The sequence below is a fragment of the Eubalaena glacialis genome, chromosome 13, assembly GCF_028564815.1.
Source record: "Eubalaena glacialis isolate mEubGla1 chromosome 13, mEubGla1.1.hap2.+ XY, whole genome shotgun sequence".
Taxonomy (NCBI): domain Eukaryota; kingdom Metazoa; phylum Chordata; class Mammalia; order Artiodactyla; family Balaenidae; genus Eubalaena; species Eubalaena glacialis.
The window spans coordinates 46088420-46103851 of record NC_083728.1 but is presented as its reverse complement, the minus strand read 5'-3'; the positions used below and the strand labels follow the sequence as shown (position 1 = coordinate 46103851).

General features: G+C 43.3%; 1 protein-coding gene across 1 annotated transcript in view; it reads right to left on the bottom strand.

Moving 5' to 3' along the window:
- SPTLC3 (serine palmitoyltransferase long chain base subunit 3) overlaps positions 1-15432 on the bottom strand; it is a 133796-nt gene that overhangs the window by 22056 nt on the left and 96308 nt on the right. Inside the window, exon 10 of the mRNA XM_061208450.1 lies at positions 12839-12965. Within this exon, the coding sequence (XP_061064433.1) occupies positions 12839-12965 (127 nt within the window). The remainder of the gene's footprint in view (positions 1-12838; positions 12966-15432) is intronic.

Genomic DNA, 15432 nt, shown 5'->3' with positions numbered 1-15432 from the left:
AAACTTCCCACACTCCCGACCCCAGGAGACTGTGAGATAATAAACGGATGTCATTAGAAGCCCGAAGTTTGTCGTCATCTGTGACGTAGAAATAGAGAACTAATACATTCTGTCTAGCCTAGAGCACACGCTGGCCTTCTCTGGCCACAAATCCACCTGCCTAATCCTCCCTGGCTGTGGCTGACCTGATTTTCTCTCCAAACTTCTCCAGATAAGAGTTGGGCTGGGGTATGGCACTCCCCTGCTTTTGGGGTTTTTGCTGCTGAGCTGAAAATGAACCCGTGATGGAGAAAACAAAGATCATTGTGGAAGAGTAACTCCCCTTCACCCTCAAGATCCTGCAGCTGGAATCATGTTCTTCTCCAGTTGGACGGAACCAGCAGAGAATTCCATGTGTGCTACATCACAACTCCCCCATCTCAGACTCCATCCACACAGAGGAAACAAGAGTGAAGAGGTAACTTCTGTAGGACTCATGGTGTAAAAGGATATCTTGTTTGTAGGACGGGAGGAAGGAAGTGGCCATGTTATCCTTTTGCCCCAGTGCCATCTAAAAGACAAACAGATTCTCTTTACACTCTTGCTGGGGAAATCTTTTAAGGCCTCAAAGCAAGTGCAGAATTTACTGAACTGCCATAAAATTCTACGCTTGGCTAACTCTTAAGGCAAAGTAAATGAAGGGACAGAACGTTGTGGAACATTTTTCAAGCCATTTCTGCACAACCAGACAAACTTCCCCTCCTAGCGGGGGCTCCACAGGTTGGCTAATTCTGTGTTTATTGGATGCCCACCCCCTCCCCCGCAGCGTGGTCCTACAAGCACGTGAGCATCAATAGGGCAGAGAGGCAACACCTGTCACTTTGCTTGCTGACCCCAACCTTAGGTTCCCCCCGCTACACACAAAGACCAGGTAGAACTTTCTTACCCCCCAGCACAGGTGATTAATCATGGACGGAGGCAGCCCCTCAGTTGAAAGCCAGCCGAGCATAGCACCGCCATCTGTTCTGCGTTAGCTGTTGCTGAAAGGCCAGTGGCTTGAAACCATTTAGAAAACGCAGCCCTCCGTGCCTTCTGTCTCTTTCTCTGCCTCTCTTTGCATCTCCAGCTGGTAACCAAGTGGCAAATATATTTAGGAAGCAGCGGCTGGGTCCTCCCTCAACAATGCCATGAGCCTTGGATGCCAGGGGCCTCAGACGGCCCATTATGGGTGGGATTCTCTATGGGCTCCTCTGCATTCATGGAGGGACTTCAGAGGGACAGAACCAACAATGTGTGGCTGGGTTTAGGGGGAGAAAAGAACTTGGAGGAAGTCAATTTTGTATTCGCTGAACTCTACGCCAAGGTAGATGCTGAGATGACCTTTAAAAACTCCGCGTCTAATTATCACAGTTTCATCTCCCTAACCACAGTCCTTTCTGGTCCTCACTGTCTCTTCCTCACAGAGATTCTGGGTGAAGAGTAAGTCAGTAAGAACAGCCACAAGATAAGCCTGATAGTTTGGATGGATAAGTGTAGTTTGCAGCCCCCAAAGAGCTTGCCCTGCAGAGACGCAACATCTTACAAGAGATGTTTGTGAATGGATCGCATGTCAAATATAAACAGTAAGAAAGTGAGAAAATTCCACTCTGGAGAGTGAATTGCTGTCACCCAGTGTACTCCTTTCTTTCCCCCTTCAAAGCACTAAATCTTCCCAGTTAGTCACTCCCATTTTTTAAACCTATCAAACTCAAGTGTAAAAATATGTGTGCCCTGTTCCAGGGACCAGAGCAAAGGTCCAAGGTCACAGCTGGAAGGTGCGGGGGCCACTTTCTCCAAGTCCATGTCGGGTTAGAAGCAGGGTCAGTCCCTCACCTGCCAATCTCATGATAAAATTTCACAAATGATCAGGATGAATGAAATAATCCAGACAAAATAATTTAAAAACGAGGCATGGTTCTATTTTCCAGTGTGAATGCATTATATTTTAAGTCTCACTCTTTTTTCTTTTATCTTCAGTTTCCTCTCCAGAGGGTAAAGAAAAGAAAAATGATAGAGGTTCATAAATTAATGAAGTTATTTGAAAGACCTTGCCATTTTATTCAATTCCTTCTCCTAAGAACTGAATACAAAACAGAAATTTAAGCCTTTGGAAAACATTTTTATAAAATCCCGGATATGGTACAGAATGAATTATGTGGAGTGCATTTGCCCACATGTACATAACAGAAGCACACAGCTTTTAGTGCTTCCTAAAGTAGATGGAATGCTTAAAGCAATGTTGAGTAGAATCATATTTTCATATAAATTCGATCTTGATAAGAAGTTGCTAGTTTTATTTTTCTACCTGGGCTTAGAATTCAGTTTTCCCTTGTGACTAGTTTACCTTGATTAGTCACATGCTGGGTGCTGATGTGATGAACATCAGAAATTTGATACTTTTCAAAGCCTCTTAGCCTCCTTTTAGTCCATGGTCTCAAAAGAACCAAAGTGTGGCTGAATAAGAGAGTTGGGGTGACTCAAAATAAACCCATCTGATTCAGATAACTAACCTAAATGTCCATGTGTTTAAATTGTATGTTTTAAATTGCAATGTATAATTTTCTGAAAATGATGCAATTTATAATTTTCTGTCTCACCACATCTTCCCTTTCAGAAAAATGGCCTGATTTTCTGAGAGTGTGTTACTACTTCCAAAATATACATTCTCTCCTGTTCTGGCCTGACTTCCAGAGCTGTTCCAATTTCATGTCTTTTTAGCTTCTTCGGGGGAAGCATTATGCCCAGGGTCCATTTTCTGCTTCCAAAAAGTACACAGCATTGGGGAATTGAGCACCATCATAATGATAATGATCTCAGTACCTGCCATGGCCTGGGACTATGTTCTACGAGAAAGAAGCAGAAGTGGTTATAGTTAAAGCCAGACTAGAAGCCCCGAGAGTCCCTATAAAAGGAAGAGATTTGTCTTCAGTCTTTTGGACTTTGTTTTTCTTTTTCCTTGAGCTACTTTTATTCCACTCCAGGTCAAGAGTTTATTTATTAAGTCAATAGAGAAAGATTGGGCAACTGTCTAAAATATACAATGTCTTCCCATAGTATACGTCCATCAGAAAGGCTGGGGAAAGAATTTCCTGGGCTGAGGTTAAGTCCTGTGGCAAAGACTGGCTGGCTATTCACCAATCCCATTTCCCCCTCCTAGGCAGGCGGTTAACTTCATTTCCCAGGATGCTTTGTGGTTAGGCAAGGTCCTGTGACTGAGTCACAGCAATAGGATGTAGGCAGAAACAAAACGTCATTCCAGTTATGGCCCCTGAAAGCTTCACACACACGAACCTCTTTGCTCCTCACCCCTTTGATGGCAACCTTGGAAGCCATAAGTTGGAGGAGCCACAAGATGGAAGGAGGCTGGGTTTATACCCATTTTGCGCTCTATATGAGCAACAAAAAAATGTCTACTGTGTTATATGTTGGAGTTTGTTACAACAACTAATTAACCTTAACTAATACTGACCTTGTAAGAAAGATACCATGAAAAATTTTCAAGGATTCAAAATCCTAACGCCCTTTTACTTTTCATTGGCTAAATGGTGCCCTGGTAAAGGGAAACTCTAATTTTTCAGTGTTACTTTTATTTTCTTCAACCTCTCATTACTAGTCACCAAATAATGTCATGAAAACATTAAGTCTCTTGATTGAAAAAGACCCTAAGTGCAAATCATCATTAAGATGGAGAAGAGGAGGGGAGGAGGTCCCTCCAACATACTCAGTGGAAAATGCCATTTTGGATGCTTAAAACACCTGCTTGCCTCTGTTTTCGAAATGTACTTCAACTCAGACAGAGAGGATCAGCTGGTGCCCAGTCTTTGCTGATTACTGTGTGAGTCAAATGCATTTATGAGATTTGGATGGTGTCTCCCTAGGAAACCTTAAGTGAGAGATTCAGCTAACTGCTTGGATAATTAAAGGAAAAACTCCATTTTTGCTTCTGCTATTTGGTAGCAATGGCTTGAGTTATCTGGCTTACTCATCTCTATATTAGATGGTATCTAGACAAAGCCTTAGCATATGTAATAATGGAAAACCATTCATTTCTCAAAAGAATAGGAAAGGAACTCTACATTTTGGCTTATGCATATATCTACCAAGGAAGTGATTATAACTCCAGTATTTGAACCAAAATAATTCCATAAGTAACCTCTAAAGAAATGATATTGTAGTTGTTTATAGAGAGTGGTTAGTTTTCAAGCCTTGTCCAGGAAATCTGCTTAGTCCCGAATTCGGTCATTCAGTTTTCATTCATTCACATATTTGATGTTTAAGGCACAATTAATTAATTAATCACTACCAATTTGGAGGACTGAATTAGGGTGTGTGTGACTAACATAAGAGCCAAAGATTTCATGAGACAGAGGAAGGAAGGATTATTTCTTGACTGTGGCCACTGTGAGAGGACTTAGAAGGCTGAACAGAGATTCAGGAGATAAAGAATGGGTGTAGTGGGTTTGTGGGGAGAGATGAGAATCTTCTAGATAGAGGGAATACCAATTGGTGGTACCAATGCCTTATGAATAGTTGCTGCGATATGGCCAAACCTTACACTGAATGGGATCATTCATTCAGCCAACATATACTGCTTGAAGTTGGGGAGAGTGTCCCTGCCCTCATGTCACTTGTATTCTCCTGGGGAGACAGAAAATAACCAAGGAAACAAGTACATAATTCCAGGTGGTGGTAAGTGCTATGAAGGAAAATGGTGCAGAATAAGGGAGTAGATAGAGTCGTCCACAAGGGAGGGGGTGATATTTTAGAAAGGGTGGCTAGGGATGGTCTCTCTGGGTTGGTGGCAGGTGCTAGAAGGGTCACTCCAGCATGAACCCCCATTCCAAGCTGTCCTGAGTCCAGATTTCACCTGGTCTCCAAGTTTGGGTCTGAGCCTCTTCTGAGAGGTGAGCTGGAGTAGCAGAAAATACAAAGGCAACTGTGTCTGGGCTCGGGAACAAGAAAGGTCTGGGTGGTGGTCAAGGGGTGAAAAATGAGGGAAGGTGGAAGCTGCTGGAAATCAGAGAGGACTCCAACTGTTTTCTTTGATTTTGACTTATCTGTGTTTTTGAATATGATCTGAACTTCATCCACTAACAGAATGCATCCCCCCTTTTCCACTGCTGTTCCTTTTTGCACAGAAACCACAGTGATCTTTAATCCCTCAGATATTCTCAGGGACAGGAACCAGGGATTTTGCAGTGAAGGGACAGAATACTCAGTTTTAATTTTAGAATGGGCAATGTCACCATAAAGTAGTGACACCGTAATATAACCAAATGCACATTTAAAAGACATCACCTCCCCAGTTCAGGAATGGAGAGCCTCGCTAGCCCAGAGGCCGATACTCAGAAGAAAAAGAAGAGTGATCCCATTAGCTGAGGGTCTTCACTCCTCAGTCTTGCCAAAGGCAGCATGAGATGTGCAAGCAGAATTCTAGGGCCGAAGTAACAGCTTCTTCACAGATGGAATGTTTTGAATACCTCTCAAGTCATGCAAGAAATAAAAAAAAAAAAACCTCACAAAGTTAGTGTGAGGCGGCCCTCTGTTGGGGAGCATGTCTATTTAATACTTCCTCCTCAGATCTTGGGCTCATCACAATTCTGATTTTCTAAAGGGTAAAGGAAGCTCAGCTTGAGGCAAAATTCCTGTACTGGCACAATGGCTGGGGTACTTAGCTCTAATTTTCGAGTCAATTTCCCCATCCTTCTCTTATTGGCCTTCCTGCTATAGTTCACCAAAGCCTATGTCTCCATACTGAAATATTGAAAGTGGAGAATTGAGGAAATTATCTGGATAATACGTAAGATGAGGAAGGATGATGGTAATACTATTTGTCTCATCTTTTTGTAGCAATAATCCCAGAATACTATATTCAGAAAATACATTAAATTAAAAAGGAAAAACAGCCTATTGCATTCCATCCTGTCAAATTCCTATATTTTTTGAGGATCCTGTATAGCTAATTCCCTTATTTCCAGGAAGAACACAATTCATTATTCCATCTTGATTTTACCTTTAGTTTCTCTCTACCTATACAATATCCAGACACGTCCCCCACCCTGCCACCCAGAAACTCCTTCTGTTTACAGGCAAAGAGGGACAAGTGTGACTTTGAAGAAAAATAGAAAATTCTATTTTTCTTAACTTTATTGTTTAAGCATAGGAGATTTTATTAGCAATGATGAAGGTGTATTCTACTGAAGTTGGATATTATATGTTAGGAATTGGAACTCTGTATTTACTTTCACTTGTAAGTAAATTTCCACTACTCTTTTCCTCTCTAGGGAAACACTACTGACCACTCAATGATAAACAAATCAAATATTTTCATGCATATGATAGCAAAAAACGGTTTTGTGATTCACAGCATTGGTGATTATCCCATCAGCCTAGCACTGAAGTAACAGCAGGAAAAGTTGTTGAAATCACAGAGATTCTTTTCCCTAGAGCCATTTTGGTCAGACAAGGACTGCCTTAGCCAATGGAGTGATCTATTGTCTGTTCTGAAGTGGAGAAGTTTTCATCACCTTTTCAGGAGACACTGGTACAGGCTCAAGTTTGAGAAGCACGTCTCTACATCACAGAAAAGAAAAAGGAGGGCATATGTGTGCAGAGGGGAATGTAAAGAGAGCAGAGGATGGAATTCTGGCAAATGCAAATGGGGAAGAAGAACTAGCAGAGAAGGGGAGGAAGAACAGACAGATAAATAAAAGAGAACCAGAAGAGAACAGCATCTTCCACAACTAAGGGAAGACTGTTCTCAAGGAGAGAGGATGAGGTGGAAAGGTCAGTCAAGTTCAGCTGGAGAAGGACTAAAACAGGGTCGGTGGGCAGCGGCGACCTCTGAGGGAACAGAGTCCAAGGAAATGGGCAGAGGATGAGGGCTGATGGCAGAGGGGGAGGAGTAGCGGGAGCCGGCAGACGGCCATTCTTCTGAGAAGACTTGCAGCAATGGAAGGTGTGCGACTTGACAGCTATTGAAACAGAAGGGGTGAGGGGAGGCTTTTTACGATGAAGGAGATGAACAGGTTCCTGGTTGAGAAAAGGGGCCTGTGCCTTTAGAAGGTGGGAAGGGAGGGAATCAAGCACAGAGATGTGGAAGAGATAAGGGTCGTTTATTTGCTGAGCTAAGAGGGAAAGAGAGAAGGATTCAACAAACATTTGTTGAGAACTTGTCATTGCCAGGCACTGTTCTCGGTGTCAGGAACAAGACGGACAAAATGCTTGTTCTCCTGGAGTTTACATCCTAGTGGGAAACCAGAAAATAAGCAGATACGTGTATAATTTGTCAGGTGCTCATAAATGCTACTAAGACTGAAGCAAGGTGAGGAGAATTAGAGGGACAAGAAGGGATGTGCAATTAAGGATACAGCTGCTCCTCTCATAAGGCTGATTTTGAGCAAAGATGCGAGGAAAGTGAGGGAGCGGGCTATGCATGTGTTGGCTGGACATGATGTTCTAGAAAGGCCAGCAAGTGCAAAGACCCTTTGTGGGAGCTGTTCCCTGCGTTCTAGGAAAAACAAGTATGCCAGCTACTTGGAGTGGACCAAGCAAGGGAAAGAGTGGTGGGAAATATGGAAGACCACATCAGGAGAAGCCCGGAAGGCCAAAGTCTGGACTTTACAATGAGAAAGATGGAAAACAATGAAAAGTTCTGAGTGAAGGGGTGATATGGTCTGGGTTACATTTTTTTAAGAGATAATTTTGGTTTCTGTGTGGAGAACAAGTCATAAAATGGCAAGAGTGGGGAGTGGAGATCATTCCAGTGATCCAGGTGAGAGGTGACGGAGGTGGTGGTGGAGAGGGTGAGAAGGGACCTGATTCCTGAGATATGTCAAAGGAAGTGCTGCAGGATTTGCTGATGGAGTAGGTGTAAGGCCTGAGAGACAGGAAGATTCCAGGGTGCATAAAAACTATTGGAAAAATTAGAGAAGGAAAGGGAGAAAGCAGATGAGTTAAAAATAATAGTAATTTTCACCTTTATTGGGTGCTTACTATGCATCAAGCATCATGCTAAGTTCATTATCTACATTACATCACTTAATCCTCCCTACAACCCCAGTTTACAATGAAGGAACTGAAGCTAACAGAGGGTAAGCAACTTGCCATTCATGGAGCAAGTGGTGGGTCGAGGACCGAGCCCCATGCAGTCTGGCTGCAAAGCACGCACCCTAAACACTCCACGCGATACAACTTCTATTTTCTCTGAGAAGTGAAAGGTTACCCAGAGTTAGGGAACAGAGAGCCCAAACTGGGGGTTCAAAAAGAATGTTGACTGATTAATTGAAAAATATGCATCAAAGATTTAAATAAATAATAAGACAATTGTTGACGATGCTTTCTTTAGGGGAGTGGCTGGTGTCGCTTGGGCCTCACCCTCCTGCCTGGGCCATGTCTTGATGAAGAAAATGACAGAGCTGCCATCTTTCTGGACCTCTTCAAAAGTGGTGTTCATCACTGAGGTATCCCCATCACTGAGTCATCCCTTCAGCTGCCACAACTGGTGTGGGACTGACTCCCAGCTCCCAGTCCTATGAGATAAACATTCCCTCCATGTTGGAGCCTTTCACGGCTCCTTGTTTAGCATAAACGCTGACCTGAAATCGAGTGGGTCTGCAAGATGGAAATTGAGTCATGGCATATTTATTAAGCTGAGCACTGGGCTTGGCACTCAGAGGGACACCAAATTAATTCATGACACAGCTCTTGCCCTTGAAGGGCTTACAGCATTGGTTTGGCTGGGGGACCACCCAACATCCATTAGGATGGAGAAGCCAAATCTCCACTTTGCGTTCATTGTGCTGCACGAAGTGACAGGCCAGGAGACGAGAAGGGCCTCGGTGCCTGTGGAAGGCCTGGGTAGCTTGCAGCCCCTCAGATTGTGGTGCATTAACTCCACGAGCAGCCTGGCTGCAGAGTCAAGGTGGCTGTTTGTGCATAAACATTGTCATTTCACTGGGACTGCTATTTCATCTTTGAACCTTGGCTTCAAAGAATGCTGACCTTATTCCTGTAGTCTGCCTTTCTTTGAAGCGTATGGCTTTGCCTTGCAGATTGAAGTGAAGACATTCATCAAGCAACAGATCTGGCCAACCGCTCTCCAAACTCAACCCAAAACAAAGCCTTGAAAGGCTCCAATCACAGCGGCAGGGGAGCAGCCGAAGATCAAGGCTCGGAGCAGGGTGCTTTCTCAGATCCCGTAAGGCAGCTCGACAAAGTGCAGCCCTTTCAGCTTTGGGCAACTTTACCCTGAGAGTTGGCCTATCTCTGCAGAAAGGGGTGAGTTACTGCAATGTTCCCAACCAGACTTGTTTATCTTATTTAAAGCAGGCATTGTTGTCAATGAGGCCAGCGTGATGATTCACTGTGTGCTTTTGAATTCTTCAAAAGCCATGTCAGGCTGAACTATCTGAAACTTGGCTGATGATTCTGTCAGTTTTCTTTTTTATCACTTTCTTTTGTTTGTTCCTTTGAAAAGAAACTGTCCGATCTTTCTCCCTGATTCCCCTTAACTTGACTCTGAGAACACAGACTGGACACGTATCCTTTTCTCATTTCTTTCTTTCTTCTCTTAAGATGGCAAGAAGAGTGAAGTGAGACCCTTTAACTGGGAGGTTAAAAATAATGACCAGGCAATTCTTTAATTATAAGGCAAGAGAGAGAGCCAAGGGAAATATCTCTCCCCTCAGAGGAAGAAAAACTGATAATAGATAGCTATCAAAGTTCTTATGATCATGTCTTTAAATGTAACTTTTCTGCAGATCTTTTTGGTCAGATAAACAGAGTGAGTTCTGTCTGTGATGAAGTGGTAAAGCCATCCAGAGGCGGGAAGGAAAAGATTGTCAAGTTGGGGACATGTTAATCAACGGATGCTGATAATATATACACTACAGGGCTTAAGAAATTAGTGATCTTTATTAAGACATAGGCTAATTTTCAGGGTAACTTTTTTCTAGTTATTCATCTTGAAAATATGACCAATGGATAATTCTGGTCATCATAGGACAATTCATTTAACTGGCATTTTAGCTTTAGTCTCAAATAATTGTTTTCCATTAAGAAATGCACATAGTCAAGAAGATCATTAAGATGACTTTGCGAGAGTTCCAGTGGTTCCGGACCAGTTTTTTCACACAACTGGACAGCTCATGTGGGAATGGAGACAGGTCTATTTCGAGTTTCAGCTTTAGAAGGTTGAAAGCTATCTGCTTATTCATATCTATATCCATATCTCTTAATTTACCACCACCATTTCCCCAAATTCAGGTGGGCCATGTGACTAGTTTTGGCCAATGGATGGTAAGCAAGGTGATATGTCACTTCCAGGCTGATGTTCTTTCTCTCTACCATGGCGACTGTGGAGGCCAGGTGCTGAGATGGCCAAGCCTCAAGCTCGCAGAAGCCTAAGTCACTTCCTACGGAGAGGAAGTGGGCAGGGAGATGTCTGATTTGTATTAGATCTGGTATTAGATCTGCGAGCAAGAAATAAACCTTGATTCAGTTAAGTCACTGAGATTCTCAAGGTTTATTTGTTACACTGGCATAATTTAGCTTATCCTGACTAATCCAGGACCTTGAAGGAAATCTAGTCTTACCTCACTTGCATCACAAGAATCCTTCCTACAGCTTCTCCAAGACATAGTCCAAATACTTCTTGAACACCTCAGGAATAATACCAAGTAATGTAGCAAGCAATTACACAATGCTTACTATTGATGGAATTGTTTTCAGTCATAATGAAGCATTTTATATGTCTTATTTTACCTAATTCTCACAAAACCCTTAGTTCATCAATATCCCTTTCCTTATTTTACAGCTGGAAGAACTGAAGCACAGACAAGTAACTTGCTCAGGGTTGAGCAGATCAGTGAAATCACTTGCCTAAGACCACACAGCAAGTTAAGTAGTATCCCAGGAGTCAAGTCCAGGCAGCTGCTTTCCGTTTATGCCTTAAGCATTGCACCATGGATGGACTGGATTCGCATTTCCCTTTTTTTTTTTTTTTTAATAGATCTTTATTGGAGTATAATTGCTTCACAATACTGTGTTAGCTTCTGTTGTACAAAAGTGAATCAGCCATATGCATACATATATCCCCATGTCCCCTGCCTCTTGAGCCTCCCTCCCACCCTCCCTATCCCACCCCTCTAGGTCCTCGCCAAGCAAAAGAGAAAAACAAGTACCACATGCTAACGCATATATATAGAATCTAAAAAAAAAAAAAAAAAAAATGGTACTGATGAACCTAGTGGCAGGGCAGGAATAAAGATGTAGACATAGAGAATGGATTTAAGGACACGGGGAAGGGGAGGGGGAAGTTGAGGCGAAGTGAGAGTAGCATGGACATATATACACTACCAAATGTAAAATAGTTAGCTAGTGGGAAGCAGCAGCATAGCATGGGGAGATCAGCTCGGTGCTTTGCGACGAATTTCTTTTTCACACGGACTATTCAATAAGACACAGAATCATAAAACCCAAAAGACATGGCTGGAAATGACCTGAGACGTCAGTCAATCATTGCATTTTACATAGAGGAACAAAGTCACCCTCCAAGCCATATTCTTGCTTTAGTGAAAAAGAAAAGTCTATCCTTTTCAACCCAGTGACCTGAGGAGCATGGGGGCTCAGTGGAAGGGCTTCAGGGACCATTGGTTTGGAGGTAGGTAGAGACACTACGTCATCCGGACCAGCCTTGTTTTAATCCGTTTTATATATAGTAGGCTCCTGGGTAAAATGTGTATGTGAATAAAGTATTCTGCTGTTTTAATAAAATTGAAAAATGATGGATCTCTTCATATTTCTACTGAAATAGTAGGCTTGGAACATTGCACTAGACAGTATAGGGTTTCACATCAGCTGAGAGGTGGGTCAGGGCACACGGATTGTATAGTCCAGTGAGCAGGTCTGAGGCCAGGGTAATTTGCTGCTTCTACAAACACACTCACTAGATAGCCTGACAGCAAGAACTGCCCTAGTCATCACTGTCCCCCATTGTGATAAATAGTAGAAGCTCTATAAACTGTATATGAAAGATGGAGAGTTCCAAGAGCCTTTGATGAAACCATTTTTCAAAAAAAAGGTTAAGCTCATTTGAGTTGAACAAAGTAGCACACCTTGGCTGTGGTGATCCAACATCAAAGAAATGGCTGGTAAGTTATCGTTGTGAGTGTTTTGTCCATATATTCTTAAATGGGCAGTGGTGAATTTCTTCTCCCCAGCTCCTGGCTGGTAATGAATGAATGAATGAATGAATGAATGATGAGATAGATGGGTGGGTGGATGAAAAAAATGAATATTAAATTGACTAGTTTGTTCCCAGGGAAACACAAGTGACAGTTCCAAGAAAGCACAGGCAAACACACACCAAGTTTGGCTTCATAAACAAAATTATCCACATTTGCTGATCACATTAAGAGGTGAATTAGAAAGTTTTCATTGCTTTAAAACAGCATCCTCCGCTTTTTTGTGTGCTGACGGCAGTTCTAGTACATTTATATACTCTGTACTATTATGTATTATGTACTATTGATGTGCATATGGCTTGATTTACAAATTGGTTAAGACAAATGTGTATAGGGACTTCCCTGGTGATCCAGTGGTTAAGACTCTGCACTTCCACTGCAGGGGGCGTGGGTTCAATCCCTGGTCCGGGAACTAAGATCCCACATGGCACGCAATGCGGCCAAAAGAAGAAGAAGAAAAAAAAAAGACAGAAATGTATATTTGAAAAGGGGGGAGGTTGATGGGGCAGAAGGGAGACAGGGAGAGGTCTAGGAAAGGAATTCACGGGAGATTTGCTTGCTGCAGACCCTCTTACCTTGCGTGGTCCCATCTAGTCCCATGATGAATTTCATTGCTCTGATGATTTGCTCTGCTATCGGGGGGCTCATGGAGGTGGCATAAGCAGCGCTATGTGAGTGAGCCCGTAAATAATCCACAAGGTCCTTTAATACAGGAGGGAAATCCAAAAAGAAGGCAAATAAATCTCAGTGTTGGTGGCCCCATCTCCACCCATCATAGCACAAGACATTTGATTCTCGAATGTGGTCTGATTTTCAACGGGCATCACCAAACTCTTTATTTTTTCTATCCCTTCTTCTTAGTCTCTCCCTAAACAACCTAGAAGGTATACAAAAATGGGATGCTGAAAATCTGGAGTTGAGTTCTGTAAGGCAAAACCAGATGTGTAAAGGAAAAGTGGTTTCCTAGACATTTGTTTGGGTACCTAGCCCATACGAGCACTGGTTTAGTATTCAGGAGAGTCCAAAGAAAAATCCGGGATGTGTTTTTTGCCCTTGAGCATATTACATTAGCTTGTGTCCATGGAGGAGTAATGGCAGGAAAAATAACAAGACATGCAGACTAGTTTATACAACGGGGCTACCAGATGGCCGAGGAAGGAGAGGGGATATTACCAGCGGGAGTAGATAAGGGAGGCTCCAGTGAGGAAGTAGAATTAAGTCTTGAAGAAAGAAGACAGACAAAGATAAAAAGAAAACTTTCAGGGGAAGGGAGCAGCAGGAGGGAGAGGAGAGAAATTAAACCAGTGTGGAGGTGAGGACCAGATAAACTCTAGTTGTGCCTTGAGCAGGAGACAACTATTAGGATTTTTGTGCAACCCTGTTTGGAGCGCTGACCCACTGCAGGATGCTGGTCCGTACAGTGGTAGGAATGATTCTCCACCTGCATGTCTGACCCTTGAGGCCAAACCTGAGGTCCCAGGTAAGCATGCTGAGAGCCTGAAGAAGCTCCAATCACCTCATTCTGCAGCGATGGTGGGGGACTCAGAGCTGGTACATGGAGGCACTCAGCCCTGGCCAGGCAGACCATCCATTGGCCCATCTGTCCTGACTCATAGCCCAGGACCCTTGGGGTTGTCCTGCAGAAAAGCTAGTGGGCCCATAGTGGCTCTGCGTTAGCAGTGGGGTCTGTGAAGCATCAGCCACCTTCTCTTCCAGGATAACGAGACAGCTTAGGATCCCACTTAGGATCTACTCTGACCATTCCCTGGAAGATGAACTGGGGAGAGCTCTGCTTTGAGCAGGCACATCTCATCCTAACTCCCCTTCACCGGCCACATCCACTCACACCTCTGCGCCTGGGACTGTGCCCGCCCGTCACTTTTCTCCCTCGGGTTATCGGTGTCGTGTTTGCTCCCAACCATGGGTCGTTACCCAAGCATTTTAAATGTACATAGTTATAGTTTATCTTCCTATGAACTAGTAACTAAAGTTAATAGGTAAGTAAGTAGAGAGTACCTAAAGTTACTATGAACTTTCCTAAACGTTCATAGTAAAGGGAATGTCCTGCCTTACAGGTGGTTGGTGACATGATGTCTCTACCTGGCCCACATGGGGAAACAGGTAACTCCATCCTGTCCTTACTGCTTCCTTCAATATGTCCTTCATCCTAAATCCCCTCTTCCAAGCTCCTGCTTCCCCGACTTCCTTTCTCCTTCATTTCACACTCTTCATTCCTTTTTGTTGGTTTGTTTCTTCTTTTCCTTCCCCAACGCTTCTACTCTGGTTCCCTCTCTCTTTTTTTTTTTTTTTTTTAACATCTTTATTGGAGTATAATTGCTTTACAATGGTGTGTTAGTTTCTGCTTTATAGCAAAGTGAATCAGTTATACGTATACATATATCCCCATATCTCTTCCCTCTTGCGTCTCCTTCCCTCCCACCCTCCCTATCCCACCCCTCTAGGTGGTCACAAAGCACCGAGCTGATCTCCCTGTTCTATGCGGCTGCTTCCCACTAGCTATCGGTTTTACATTTGGTAGTGTATATATGTACATGCCACTCTCTCACTTTGTCCCAGCTTACCCTTCCCCCTCCCCGTGTCCTCAAGTCCATTCTCTAGTAGGTCTGCATCTTTAGTTCCCTCTCTTTAGTTATTTTAATTTTAAATTCTCCATTCAAATCTTTTTTCTTTCCATTTCTAAGTATTTCTTTCCTTCCTTTCTCTCTCCTTTCTTCCCTCCCTCCCTTCCTTCCTTTCTTCTTTCCTCCCTCCCTCCCTTCTTCCTTCCTCCCTTCCTTCCTTCTTTCCTCCCTTCCTCCCTTCCTTCCTTCCTTCCTTCCCTTCCCCTCCTTCTCTCCCTATCCCCCGCCTCTTCCCTCCTTCCATCTTTCCATGCAGCAAGTTTGCACAAGGATGTGCTCTGGGCTATGTTCTGAATGCAGGAGCCCAAGAAGAGGAGGAGGATAGAAAGCCTAGTCCCTGGCAGCCATTCTCCACTTACATTAAAATCAAAATTAAGTTTCTGTCCATTATTTTGTTTAGTGAATCTCATAAAAACAGTGTTTTCACTGTATCTGAAGAGGATGTGTGTGACGTTGGCCTGACTGAAGGCACTGGCCACATGGTATCCAGGAGGTTCACTTTGAGGATGGAGGATGTGGCGGGAGGG